The sequence below is a fragment of the Sarcophilus harrisii genome, chromosome 4 (assembly GCF_902635505.1).
Source record: "Sarcophilus harrisii chromosome 4, mSarHar1.11, whole genome shotgun sequence".
In the NCBI taxonomy this organism is placed as follows: domain Eukaryota; kingdom Metazoa; phylum Chordata; class Mammalia; order Dasyuromorphia; family Dasyuridae; genus Sarcophilus; species Sarcophilus harrisii.
The window spans coordinates 75,155,463-75,170,226 of record NC_045429.1 but is presented as its reverse complement, the minus strand read 5'-3'; the positions used below and the strand labels follow the sequence as shown (position 1 = coordinate 75,170,226).

Genomic DNA, 14,764 nt, shown 5'->3' with positions numbered 1-14,764 from the left:
ACAATAACATATGATGTTTTTTCTCTTTTAAGTATTCCTTATAGAAATGAAAGCTTCAGCCAAATTACACAAAAAAGTGAGATATACTCAAGTTCTGCACATCTATATTTGTCTGGGTGAATATTGCTTTCTCTTACTTTGATAACTTTTAAGGCAATAGAATCAAATACTTATAATATTATAAAAATTATCCTTTATTAATAATTTCTAAAGGATACAAAGCAGTGATGATACAACATTCTTAGATTCAAACTACATTAACATTTAAATGAAAAGTATTTTCTGTCACTTGATGCAGTTCAGTTTAGCAAATGTAATTCAATGAAATTAAACAAATATCTATTGAGTCCCTACTATGTACTCAGTGGTATCCTAGAATTATGGAAGATATAGACAAATATTGCTGACTTTTTCATATATCATAGAATTTAGGACTAAAAAATATCATCTAGTTCAATTGCTTCTTCTTATGAAGAAAATGAGTTCTATACTGGTAAAGTGACTTGTTTAAGGATATTCAAGTATTAAGTAGCAGAGTGCTTTGTATAATTCCAAATCTAGCTCTCTGCCTCTTATAGCACACATGATAATTGTTTTTTAAAGGATCATTAAGAAATGATCAAGACCTTTTTCACCTTGCTAATGTAAACACACTCTAGTGGCCATCATTAAAAAACTGTTTGGCTAAAGAAGCAGGAAAATTCTAGGTAACGTTTCTTGATATAAATGACATTCAATTTTGTGGCTTACTCTGAAGTATTAAAGTCATGCTGCGCTCCACCACACCAGCATCATTTGTAGCTATACATTTATAGTCACCTGCATCTTCATTCTATGGAGAAAAACAATTTTGCAAAGATATGATTTGGGTCATGATTTTTCCATGACACATTAATATTGATGAGACGGTGTTGATTAGAGCAAACATTTAAGAGAAGGAAAGTGCCTTTAATTTAGTCTTAGACAGTACAAAACTTCCTTAAACCCATTTTGTTTTTGTCCTTTCTCATAGAGCATGTTGTTATTAAATAAAAAAGACAGCAACATTTTGGGGGTATTCACTTGCTACAGAAAATGTTTTCAATTAAGGTGGCTATTCTCAATACTACCTTAAAGATATTTTTTATCAAATAAAGAGAACATTTTTTTAAACAAACATCTACCATTGGTAGGTGGTTAACAACTAAAATAAATGGTAAGTGAAAAGTCTTACTGGGTTCAATAAGATTTGGGAAAGACTTGGGAAAGTGAGGGTAGGAAAGAAGACTTTTTACAGATTTTACAGACAATAGTGGGATATTGAAAGCTTTCGAGGAAAAGATGATATGAAAAGAGGGAAGATTTAGAAGATTAATTTGTTAGTGATAGGGGAAAGATGGGGTGGAGAAAACAGGAAAAAAGTAAGGTATTGAAATTTTCTTAATAGGGTAATAAAAGCCTTGAACTCTTGTTCGAGAGTGTGAACAAGGGCCTAATATAGTGGCACTGGAAATTGAAAGGAAGAAATAAGTATGAAAAATAATATGAAGGAAAAATTGACAGAATTTAGTGACTAATAAAATATGGGAGGCACAAAAGAGAAGGGAATCACAAATAATTCTGAGTTTTCAAGTCCTGGAGAAAGATAGTAAGAGAATTAGGGAAGTTCAGGTGAGGGAAAAAGAAAAGATTTAAATTTAGACATATTGATGATAGTGGTGGTAGTGATAGTATGATATTTCTTTAAACAGCTATATTCAGCTATTCACAAAATGAATCTCAAAATTATCATTTAAAATTCCTTCACTTCTAGTACCAGAACTGTGGCCCATTTCTTCTAGCAAATTCTCTGTATATTTATATTTTGTGAATAGCTGAATTTATGTTAAAAGTCTTTGGGATAATATAATTGAGCAAAATTATCCTATATTAAAACCTATGTCATGGAGCCCATCCTGCAAGATCACATAAACCTTGAAACTCACACCTCCTCAAAAACACTGTCTTTTACCTTTCTTTATATAGCCAGAGCTTAGCACAGTATCTGGCACATAGTAGGCTTTTAATTAATGTGGACTGACTGAGTCGCAATGCTGCAGACTGATGCTATGATGTTTTATTTGTTTCATGAGTTGAACATAGCATTTATGTTTAAGGATTTAAAATTAGCATTTAGGAAAAAAATTTCTGATCCAGTATCCACAAATAAGCATTGATATGACTTACTACAGTGCCATAGATGGCCAGAGAACCATTGCTGAGCTGTCGGATCCTATTGTTTATCTGTACTCCAACTCCACTTCTACTCCATTGTATTGTTGGTGGGGGATCACCTTTAACTTCACAATTCAGGATCACATTACCTCCAAGGGGCTCAATCCAGTTAGAGTGATAGTCCCCTTTGAAAACCGGAGGTTCTGAGAGGAAGATACATGAACATAAGACAAATATTTGAAAGCTAAATGCAAAGAAAAATAATTCTAGGCAATGTCTACCCAATACAAAGCAAGCAGTGTTTTGACCATTATTTTGCTTATTGAACAAATTAATTGTCCAGCTTTAAAAAAAAAAATCCATGTTGGGAGCTTCTTGAATCTTCCAGATTGCAAGAGCTGATAATCAACTTAACTACATAACTGACAAACATCTGTTTTGATTTTCTGGTTTGTTTAAAAAAAAAAAAAGAAAGGCTATAAAACATAGGTAGTAAATAATCTGTTTATATATTTTATTTGGTGTTTAAAACTTAAACCCTTAATCTTATATTGTCTCTAAAGAAGACAAAACGATGACATAAAAATGACTGGATAAACAAATTGATAATATTGTAGGCTTTAGAGCCTTTATACGAAAGAAAAAATATCTTTAGATTCACTTTGAAGAATATTATATATATGCTAATTATAATCACCAAGATATACTTAGGTGACATAGGAGCTAAAGTGCTAGATTTGGACAGGGAAATCTGAGTTCCGATTATTAGTAGGTCATTTATTAGCTGTGTGACCCTAGTATGTCACTTAACCTCTATCTTTATCAGCTTTTTCACCTGTAAATGGAATAATAATGGTTCCTATTTCCCAGGATTGTTATTAGGAGAAAATAAGGAAAAGTTTTGAAATCTGAAAGTATTATATAAATATTTATTATTACTGTAAAGAAGGACTGAGGAATCAGATTCAGAGGATATGGCAAGTAGAAAGTAAAGATTTACTACATTATGTATGCAAGTTATAACATTACAAATTTTCTTTTTCTTTTGAAGAATCTTTTCAATAAATTATTCTACCTGTGTATTTTATCATATAGAAAAATATAGTTTCAATGTGAAGAAAGAAAATGAATCGGCCTTCTGTCTAGGTTTAATTTGCAAGCTAAAAAGGGATAAGACAAATTCAGACATATTTTGCAAACATCCTCCCATCCACATAAACATATAGATGCACTGTATGTATGTGTGAAAGTATAAAATTACTGTTTACTTAAAGCTGATTTCTCTACAATGTTTAACAAATTACCAGCAAACTACTTCTTAGTTTCATGTCAGTTGTATTCTTAGCCTTTTCAGCTTGTTATGATTTGTTAGACCTTGAGCTCTGCTAGTATGTTTCTAGAGAACCCAGCACCATCATAAGCCATAAGAAGAGAACATTGCAATGCCTAAAGGTAATACATAGTTCCTATATAGTACTTACACCTACCTTTAACATATACAAATCCAATAGCCTTGACAAAACCAACTTTGTTTTCTGCTGTACATACATAAGTGCCAGAGTCTTCCTTTGATACTCTTTCAATAATTAGTTCACTGTGTCCATTTACACTGTCAAACTGTGCTGAAGATAAAAATTAAGAAATTGAACAAAAGTCTTTACAAATATTACAAATAAAGTCTTAAGCAATTATTTATGAAAGCTAAATATATTATAGATCTAGGGTTAGATATATAATAGTAGACATAAATAATATTAGATATATAATAATAATAATAATATACTTCCTTGAAAGCATAATACAAATTTTATCTCATTTGATCCTTACAACTCTGGGAGGTGGGTACTATTATTATCCCCATTTATAGATGAGGAATCCAAGACAGACAGAGGTGAAATCACTCTTTCAGGGTCACACAAATTGTTGTAGCTAGCTGAGACTAGACTTGATTTAGGGTTTTCTTTATTCCAGTTCCAATATTCTACCTACTGGGCCCCCTCATTGTCTCATTTATGGAGCAATGATAAGACAATGAGAAAATTTCTATGAAGATTTTCATAGATTTCTTCTCTTTGCTTTTTCATATCTTTATAAGAATTTTTCCCCTAGAGAAATGGAAAAAACAAACCAGCAAAAGCAAGAGGAAGAAAGAAGCTTCTAGAATTAAAACTAATACCATTTAGAAAATTATTTTGCATTTCCAGTATACTTTTTGTGCTTGGAATTTCCCTAAAAGTTGACTAAAGACCACTATTTCAATATCATTTAGAGATCTGGCTTGGAAGTCAGGAAGACCAGATTCCAGTCTTAGCTCTGACTAATAGCGGCTGTATGAGCTTGGGCAAGTAGTGCCATAGACAATTTTCCAAGCCTCTAAGTTGCAGAAAAAGTAACCTGAAATGGGGGAGGGGGTTTCCTTATTCAGGAATTATATTAATGAAATCTCAGGTCAAGTTCCTATCTATTTTCTTTGTTTATCATGAATTTAAATACCCCCCAAAAGGAATATTTTTCATATCATAGAATTTCAAAGGAATGTGCTTTAAAATATATATATATTCAAGATGTTATTTTCAAAACCTTTTTCCTTCTGAATTTCCACTTTCTCCCCTTCAGTTTAGAGCTATCTATTTGTGTGTGTGTGTGTGTGTGTGTGTGTGTGTGTCACTGTTACTGTTCTTATAATCTTATTCTGTTCCTCATTTTAAAAATAGAGGGGAAAAACACCTTTGTTACAAATAAGCATAATCAAGTAAAACAAATCTACATAGCAACTCTTTTCACAAACTATATTTCTCTTTCATTTTGAGTCCATTGTGCCTTCATTAGGGATGAATATCATGATTGAATCATAGATTCTCCAGGAATGTGGTTAATATTTGCTTTGACCAGAGTTCTTAAATATTTCAAAGGTATTTGAATCATTGAATAAATTGTTCACCTGATTCTACTTACTTCACTTTATATCATTCAGTAAACAATTATTAAGCATCTATTATACTAAGGGACTGTGCTAAGTGTTGCAAATACAAAGAAAGGCTAAAACAACAAAAAAAATCCTGGCTTTCAAGGAGCTCATAATTGAATCCAGGGAGTCAACATGCAAACAACAATGTACAAAAAACTATATATATATATATATATATATATATATGGGGGGGGGTGTATATACACATACATGTGGGGAAAGAGAAAGAGAGAGAGAGAGAGAGAGAAAGAGAGAGAGAGAGAGAGAATAAACAAGACATAATAAAATGAGGGAAAATGTTAGCATTAAAGGGAATAGGGAAAGACTTCCTATAAGAGGTAAACTTATTTTAGCTGGCTCTTAGAAGAAATAAGGGTGCCAAGATGAGAAGGCAGAGCATTCTAGGTAAGGAAAAGCCTGGAGTCTAGAGATGGAATGTCTTCTCGGAAGATCAGCAAGGAGGCAAGTTGATCGTCGATCAAGGGGTATGTGCATGTGTGCATATATGTGTATGTGTGTAAGGTCTTCAAGACTGTAAAGGTGGTGGATGTGAATTAACAGGGGATTTTTTGCATTTGATCCTGGAGGTAAAAGGGAGCCCCTAGAGTTTATTGAGTGAGAGTGATGATAATGACATGGTCTGAATTAGGAAGATCACTTTAAACACTGATTGCCATAATGGAGAGAGAGTTATGTCAAGGAGACCAAACAATAATTGTAGCAAAACTCCTGAAAAATTGTAATACCATAGAAGTGAGATGATAATGACATGCATCAGTGATGGCAGTGCTAAAGGGGAAAAGGGAGGAATAAATCAGAGATGTTATGAAGGTAAAATTGATAGGCCTTTGGGAGATATGGATATGGGGAAGGGGATGGTAAGAAAGACCGAGGAGTCAAGGATGGCACCTGGGTTGCAAGCCTGTGAAATTTTCAGTGGTAACAGGAAAGTTTCGAAGGGGGTAGGATTTGAGAGAAAAGATGAATTTAAGAGATCTGCAAGATACCCATTACAAGATGCATATAAAAGCTGGTTGGAGATGTGTTAAGGGACACGTCAATTTTCCAAGAGCCTCCACAGCTGTGGATCATAACATCTGAAGGAACTGCAGAGCAGCCTTTGCTGACACAGGTGTTGCGGACTGGGAATGAGACAAATTGGAGGCAGAGGGAAGAGGAGAGACATCAGATGATGCAATGGCCTCTCAGAGAGGTCAGAGAACAGCAACTGCCTCTCAATCTCCTTATATCATGCACTCACAAGAGGAGATCCATTCTGCAGGTCTGGGTTGGATCTCTAGCAGCCACTGATAGGTAGGTCCTGGTAGCACAACAGAAATGGGAGCCTGGAGATTGGTAGAGACTGGATAAATATTATCATCTTAAAGATGATAATTGAATCACTGGAGATTGATGATAACAAGTAAAATAGTATATAGTGAGAAAAGGGTTCAAGATGAGAGTCCTGGAGAATGCCCATGTCTAGAGAGTATGACTTTGAAGAGGAAATAGTAAATAAGAATGAGATGGAGGAGTCAGGTAAGAAGAAAATCAGAAGAGAGTAATATCAAAAAAAAAAAAAAACCCAGAGAGAATCAAGAAGAATATGATAATCAACAATGTCAAAGGCTGCAGGGAAGTCAAGAATGATGAGGGTTAAGAAAAGATCATTAGCTTTGGCATAAAGAAAATGCTAGTAACTTTGGAGAGAGAATTGCATTGAATGATGAGGTTGGAAGCTAGACTGTGAAAAGTTAAGATAAGAAAAAAATGAGAGAAAAGGAAGTGGAGTCTTTCTAAATAGGCTTCTCAAGAAGTTTGGCCATAAAAGGGAAGAGGTATATGGAATCATACCTACTGAGGATGAATGGATCAAGTGACTTTTTCTGAGGATAGTGTAGATACATGTTTGTAGGTAGCAGGGAAGCATATAGACTTTTGAAGATAAGGATGGGATGGGATCACTTGTACATGTAGAGGGATTCACTTGGGCAAGAAGGGATATCTCATCATGTAAGATGGATGAAGGAAGAGATAATGGCAGAAGACATTTGAGATGAGGATAAAGGGAGGAGGGAGAACTTAAATTTTTCTGATGATGTATGAGTTGAATTAAATTCAGCTAAGAGAGTGGATAGGAAGCTTGAGAATGGGGAAAAAAGATTTGAAGAATTACTTTGGTGAATGGAATAATGATTTAATTCAGGAGGATTTAATAGGACTCATCTAGTCTCATATATGGCAGAAGTAAGATAGAAGAGTTGGTCACAGAAAGTGAGTAGATTGAGCAACTGAGTGTTTAGTTATCAAACACTGGCCCTTATACTCAGGGGACTTCCTCAAGCCTTTCCAACTGATCTATCCTTCAATTTAGCCTCTAATAGGATTTTCCTAAACATACTTTCCTATTCATAAAGTCCAGTGGCTCCTTGTCACCTCCAGGATCTAGCATATAATACTCTAATTAGTGTGCAAAGATCTTCATAACTTAGACCCTTCTTATCTTTCTAGTCTTTTTACACCTTACTTCCAGCCATATACTCTCTGAACCAATAACACCGACTTCCTTGCTGTTCCACAAACAAAACACTCATCGTTTGGTTCTCAATATTTTCTCTAACTGCCTATGATGCTTACAATGTTCTTTTTCCTCATCTTTGCTTCCTGGCCTTTCTGGCTCCCTTCAAGTCTCAAATCCCAAATCCCATATTCTTCAAGAAGCATTTCTTAACCCTTAATTTTAAAGCCTTCCTTCTTTTAGTTATTTCCTATTTATCCTGTAGATATCTTATTTGTACATATTTGTTTGTTATTCTCTTTGATTAGATTGTGAGCTCCTTGAGGTTAAGAATAATCTTTTGCTTCTTTTTGTATCCCTAGCCCTTAGCTTAGTGTCTGTCACATAACAGGCACTTTTATGTCTACTGACTCATGGAATTTCCCATTTTATCTTTATTTCAAAATTCAGAAACATGACAGAAACTCCCATTTTAATTAAAAGAATTTGGCAGATTTGAAAAGGAGAACCATCTGCCAGTTTTATGATAACGTGATTATTTATTTTATAATATCTGATGACTATATTTACTGTGCACTCTCAAATGATGACACAAATATTTGTGGAGTAATTACATGTTTTGGACTGGATCAGAAGTAAATACCCTCAGTTCTTAACAAATGCTTACTGATTGATTTGATCAATCAGCATCTTTCATATACCATGCACACTACTCGAGGTATAGGAGATACAAAAACAAAAACTGAAATAATTGATTTTTAAGGAATTCAAATTATATTTTGAGGGGAAAAATAGACTACATAAAAATGTATATAGAAAAATATAAAATAAGTGCTAAGTATTAATAGAAGGCAATTAGGAGGTAGGTCAGTATAAAGTCAGGATAAAGAAAGATTTCATGTAGATACATCTTGAAGAAATGTAGCTTCACCTCATTTCTGTGAGGTGGAACTAAAGAAGGAGCGTACCACATGGAGAATGACCAAGGCAAAAATATGGAAATGGGAGAGAAAATGCTTGTGTATGGGGAATAGATAAAAAGGTAATTCGGCTGAACTACAGCATTCAGGAAGGGAAATAATGTATAATGAAGTTAGAAAGACAGATTTATAAAAGCCTTTAAAAGCCTTACAGAAATCATCTAGCCTAATTTCTAACTAAACCATGGATATTATCTATGACATCCTCAATGAGAGGATTGATTCTCCAGAGTTATTTTTTTTCAAACATACTCTTTGACATCAAAAAAGATTGAGCCTTAAATATCAGTGACAAAACAATGTTCCAATTTTTTTCAGATGGAGTTATTTTGTGTTATGGAAATGCAATATAATTGTCACAACAAGGAAAAGAAAGCTCCAAATATTAAATAGTGTTCATATATCATCAAAAACTTAAAAGTTCTAAATATAAAATATTTTTGTTTGCATGTCATCAAAAGCTAATATGTTGATAAAGAAGCAGAGTGGAAGTTTTACATAGTTCTTTAATGAAAACATGCCCTTTATTGTTTCTGAGGCATTGCTCATTTTTATTTTGTTTTGTTTTCTGCACTGGGCAATTTTGGTAAGAAATTTATTTCCCAATGTTGATTGGTACTTGCTCTGAAAACGTAAGCCTCAAAGAATTTTCTGGGGACACTTAACCTCACTTCTGTGGGATTGCATTAACGAATCAGAAGTGAATTTTAGGATGTGATGCCAGTTCTCTATCCATTATACCTTATTAACTCAGTAAAATCTTTACACTGAATTTTGTACAATCATGTATTCTGGTTCTTGCTTATATATTCCTAAATTAGGGTGGAAAAAGGAATGGAGGAGAAGGTTGAGTAAGTACCTTTGAGTGATGAGATGAGAATTACATTTTTTTTGTTTTCAGAAATATGTCAATTACCTGGGATAATATTGTTGTTAAAGGTCCATGTCAACTTGGGCAGTGGAAGGCCAGTGGCTCTGCAGCTCAACCTCAGCTCATCTCCTTTATTTAAAGATATGTCTCCAGGAAGTTCCGTAAATGTAGGCAGAACATACACAGTCAGGGTGATGGTGTGTGTGTCCTCACCTGCTGCATTATTAGCAACACAGGTATAACTGCCAGAATCCTCAGGCTTAAAGAAAAAAAAAATGCTTTCAAGCAACTGCAGCATTATATGCCAATTATAAAGCTGCTTAAATTTCTGTAAGTTTATTGATGATCATCTTTTTTTTGCCCCTGAAAATTACTACCTAGTGAAAAAATGATTAAGAAAAATACAGACTAGAACTTATCATATACAACTATAGAAATAATTCTTACAATAATTCTGTATTATAAAATTTTCCTAGCTACAACAAATAGCTAAGAATGATTTTTTACATTATCTGTACAAAAGACTGGGAAATCTGAGAATTCTGAGACTCCTGGCAGTCAGTACATCAGATTTTTAGGAGAAGGTTGAATTCTGGAGCTGTAAGGAAAAGGGGGCATTATTGTGGGAAGGCAAATATGACTAACTGCAGTGCTGGGATATACTACTGACTAGAGAAAGATTTTAGAATAAGCTCTCTAAGACCTTTCCCATTTTTTCTCATATTAGAATTCTAAGATGGTAACTTAAAGCCAAAAGATTTTAACGTGACTGAGAGACTACAAAAGATATCAGATGCATCCCACTGAGTAACAGAAGAAAAAATGAAATTGAAATGTGGGCCTTTGTCAAATAGATATTTTTAAAAGAGCATACATAGCTATAGTGGACTAATTAAATTTATTATATTATCCTGTGAACCAGCTTTCTGGAGAATTTGGAGAATCTAGAATCACTTTCTGAGTGAAAACTGAAGCCTTAAAGAACAACAGATTTTCTGAAAGTGAAACACTAAAAGAAAAAAGAATCCAATTATATTTACTACAACCAAATCCAAACTTTATTGGACTTTTACCAATCCTCATCCTTTTTTAATTTTCTGAAGAATATGACACATATATCCCTCTCTCCTGGATTCTCTTCAAAAGATTTCTAGCAGTATTATTTGCTGGATGATCATCCAGGCCTTACCTTTTATGTATGAGTGACTCCCTACAGTTTTATCCCCTTTTTTGTTGATCTTGACTTCCTGTGGGTTCAGTTAAAATTTTTAGCCAGATGAAATCTCCATCTGCATAGTTAGTTCATCTCTCTAATAAGCTTCAATATTACAACCCTAAATGCCTTTGAAATGTTCTTATATATCCTAAGGGCATCTTAAATTCAAACTCTAAAACAGAAGTCATCTTTTCCCCTGAATTCAAGCTTCCTTCAGATTCTCTTATTTCAGTTGAAGGCACTACCCTTCCCTTAGGTCACCCAGGTTTACAACTTAGGAGTGATCTTGACTTTTCATTCTTCCTTTTTCTTCCCCATTTCCAATCAGTGATCAGTTGTTTTGTTTTTTTTTTTTTAATTCTACTTTTAAAACATCTCTTGCATCTATCTCTTCTTCACTCACATGGATATTCCCCTATTTCAGACCTTTCTCATCTTTATACTGGATTATTGCTATAGCCTTCTATTTTTTCTTTCAGTCCAGCCTCTATTCTCTTGAATCTATCCTTCACATAGCTGCCCAATTCACTATTCTGCTTTAGGAAACTTCAGTAGATTCCTATTGCATCTAGGACAAAATATATTCTCCTTTGCTTGGCATTTAAAATTTATAATCTGGCTCTTATATATATTTCTAGGCTTCTTTCTTGCTGCATTCTACATTCTAGACAAACTGGCTTCTTTTGTATTCACAAATGTTCTCATCTCCACTTCCATGGAATCATAGGAACATGGATTTAGAGTTGGAAGACATCTTAAAGTCCACCTAGTACACCTCCTCAGTTTACAGATGGGGAAATTAAGACTCAGATGTTAAGTGACTTACTTGCCAAGGTCACAAATCTTTTCACAGATTTTCTCCCAGTCCTCTGAAGATCTTTGTTCTTCTGCCTTTTAGTATCCCAAATTCCCTTCAAGGCTCTATTCAAATAGTTTCTAAAATTAGTCTTTACTGACTCACCTAATTGTCATTTTCCTCTCTCCCACAAATAACATTGCATTTATTTTATATGTACTTTGTATTTCTTTTCCCATGTATACATAGTGCTTTCTTTCAGTAGAATGTAAATTCCTTGAAGGCAGGGACAATTTCATTTTTGTCTTTGTATTCCAGGGATAGAAGTTGGCATAAAATAGGTGCTTAATAGCTATTTGTTGAATCAAATTCTTGTCTATATCTTTATTTGGCATTTAAAAGATGTACTAATATGATTTATCTTTGTGTGCCTATATATATTATATGATTATATATTATATATTATACCCAGTAAATATTAAGCATTCTATAAATATTTGTTATTGCTGGTAATAATAAATGTAGTACTTAAATGACAAACATTTGACAGGAAGTAAAGCTAATAAAACTGGAATTTTTAGGCTAGAAGAGAGCCATGTTTGTAGGGTCTATTTCCTGTACTGTTTTATTTATACTTTGAATTTCAATTCAGTTTGATTCAGTTTAACTTGACAAATATTGATGCAATTAAACATTCTAACTTACAAAACTCATTAACCTCTTGATTTTGGAAAAGACTACAAATAACCTTAAAAGATTTGTGGTACTCTAAGTATATGCAGTACTAAAAAAATTATACCTGTCCTACCCAGGTTATTCCTAAAGCCTCCTAATTTTCCATGTAATCCCTGGCTCATAGAATTCCCCACAAAAACACAGATTTAGATATGTTTTGGGGCATATAGGTCAGTATTTTTATGGCTAAAACCACATTTCCAGGGGTAGTAAAAGTATGAAGCCACTTTTGTCAATCTTCAGGTTTTTTTAAACTTACAACAGCATTTTCCAAAATGAGTTCTCCATATGGCTCTGCTGTGTATTTTCCCAGTAAGTCAGTTAAAAGAATGTTGTCTTTCTTCCAGTTTATTGCTGGTGTAGGGATTCCATCAGCCACACATGGTAGAATAGCTTGTGAATTTTCATTGACTGTGTACTGTACCTCTGTGGTACGGATTCTAGGTGGCACTATAAAGAAATTTTTAAAAAAAGTTCATTTGGGAATTTCAGTTTGATCTTTGAATTCATACCATAAATTTATAATAAAAAGAATGAATTTTTGGATACTTTAGCTCGTGCTTCTCAAAACATCATTAAATAATTTGCATCTTTTTTGCTATATGCAAAGACAGAAACAGTAGGTATTCCAGATGGAAACAAAAATAAGTCATGAAGCCACTTTTCTGTTACTAATAACCTAAACATGCTTAAATTTGGTTTTATAATAACATTTCTATTCCAAGGTTAAAAACCTCTATATCTCATTTTTGTGCCATCTTACTTGAAAAGAGTTAGAATTTTTATTATACCTTTACAAAATATGCTTTGGAAAGGCTCAAACTCCTGTCATTGTGAGAGCCCTGATTTTCATTTTCTATTGTGTACATACCAAATCCTCTACAAAATTATTCCTTAAATGAGTCTTTGTTGTATGCAGATGACTCTGGGTTCCTGAAGACTTAGCCAGCAGAACACAAGCTCTGGCAGGTTACATACTCAATTGGCAGTGGACTGTACCTCAGTTTCATAAAGATTTAGAGAGGCTTATTGCCAGATTGGCTGCAGTACAATTTTCAACCACAGTAATTGTTAAAGATCAGCTGCCAAGTTGTAGAGGGGTTTGTAATCTAAGTTGGTAGAAGTGTCCATATGGGTTAAAACATGGATTCTTTTGGTACTACAGTATTTTAATATTTTGATAGATTTTTTTTATTCCGTTGGTATAAGTATTCTTCTCACTGGTGTACATATCAACAGCACTGGATAGTGGAAAGAACACTGGCTGTTGATGGGATCAGAGAACTTGGATTTTTGCCAGTTACCATCTGGGTAACATTGGGCAAGTTCCTTAACCCTCTGGGTCTTGACTTCTTCATTGGTAAAATGGGTTAGACTGAGAATGATATTACACAGCACTACATTAATGAGCTTTTTCCTTAGCTCAATATCCAAAAACATAAAAATATACTCATGTTCATTGCATGGAAGAAAATTAACACATTCATAAATTGTTTTTTGTCTGTATTTAATTTTTTAATTTTAATTATGTACCCACAAATTTAAAATGGATTAAATAATTCTATCAACTGAATGGTTTCCTGATTTTTCTCTTGTTCTATCACCTTAATGTACTAAAAATAATTTAGTATAATCCATTAATACAGGATCTATATCACAGAATTACTGCTAGGATAATAGATAAAAGTCATGATGAAGCAGTCACCTAATACATATTGAATTTCATAAAAATGCTAAGAAAAAATACCATTTAAAAATGCAAGAATATTCCATTGCATTATTGCACCACATCCAAATAAAACCAGATAAAGACAATGAAATTTAACTTTTATATTTACACAACTAGAAGAATTTTAAAATTGGCTTCATTTGTTTGTGAACCATAACATGAAGTCATTTACTCACTGTGCCTTATTTAAACTTGGATTTAAATATCTTAAAAAGTACTGAAGAAGTAAGAATTAAATCTGCCAACATCAAAGTAGTATCTGTGCACCCTGAAAACTGATGTTATTTCTAAAGGATTTAGATTAAATGTGAATAACCTTTTGTACTTTCTCAAAAACCTTGGAATTGGTGGGGTTTTCTTGGCAGGGATACTAGAATGGTTTACTTTTTTTTTTTTTTTTCAATGAATAACTGAGAATGAATAGCTTACTTGCCTAGGGTCACACTACTAGTAATTATCTAAACTTTTTTTTCCCCTGAGGCAATTGGGGTTAATTGAGTTGCCCAGAGTCAAACAGCTAGGAAGTGTTAAGTGTCTGAGGCCAGATTTGAACAGAGGTCTTCCTGACTTCAGGGTTGGTGCTCTATCCACTGCACCATCTAGCTGCCCCAAAATGTTAATATACCAAATCTTTTTTTTTTTTTTTTTTTTTTTTTCCCCTTTAGTAAGTATCTAAGGATGGATTTGAACATGTGAATTCTGGACTCTAAACCCAGTGATCTACCCAGTGCTCCATCTAGCTGCTCCTCCAAAGACAA

The 14,764-nt window shown here is 33.6% G+C and overlaps 1 protein-coding gene across 3 annotated transcripts in view; it reads right to left on the bottom strand.

The window, feature by feature from the left end:
* The window catches only part of HMCN1 (hemicentin 1), a 465,183-nt gene that overhangs the window by 52,406 nt on the left and 398,013 nt on the right, over positions 1–14,764 (bottom strand). For all 3 annotated transcript variants that reach the window (XM_031937038.1, XM_031937039.1, XM_003767514.3), the window contains exons 82-86: positions 12,537–12,727; positions 9,576–9,789; positions 3,681–3,815; positions 2,206–2,396; positions 751–832 (exon numbers count right to left, since the gene is read on the bottom strand). In XM_031937038.1, coding sequence (XP_031792898.1) covers positions 751–832; positions 2,206–2,396; positions 3,681–3,815; positions 9,576–9,789; positions 12,537–12,727 — 813 coding nt within the window. The remainder of the gene's footprint in view (positions 1–750; positions 833–2,205; positions 2,397–3,680; positions 3,816–9,575; positions 9,790–12,536; positions 12,728–14,764) is intronic.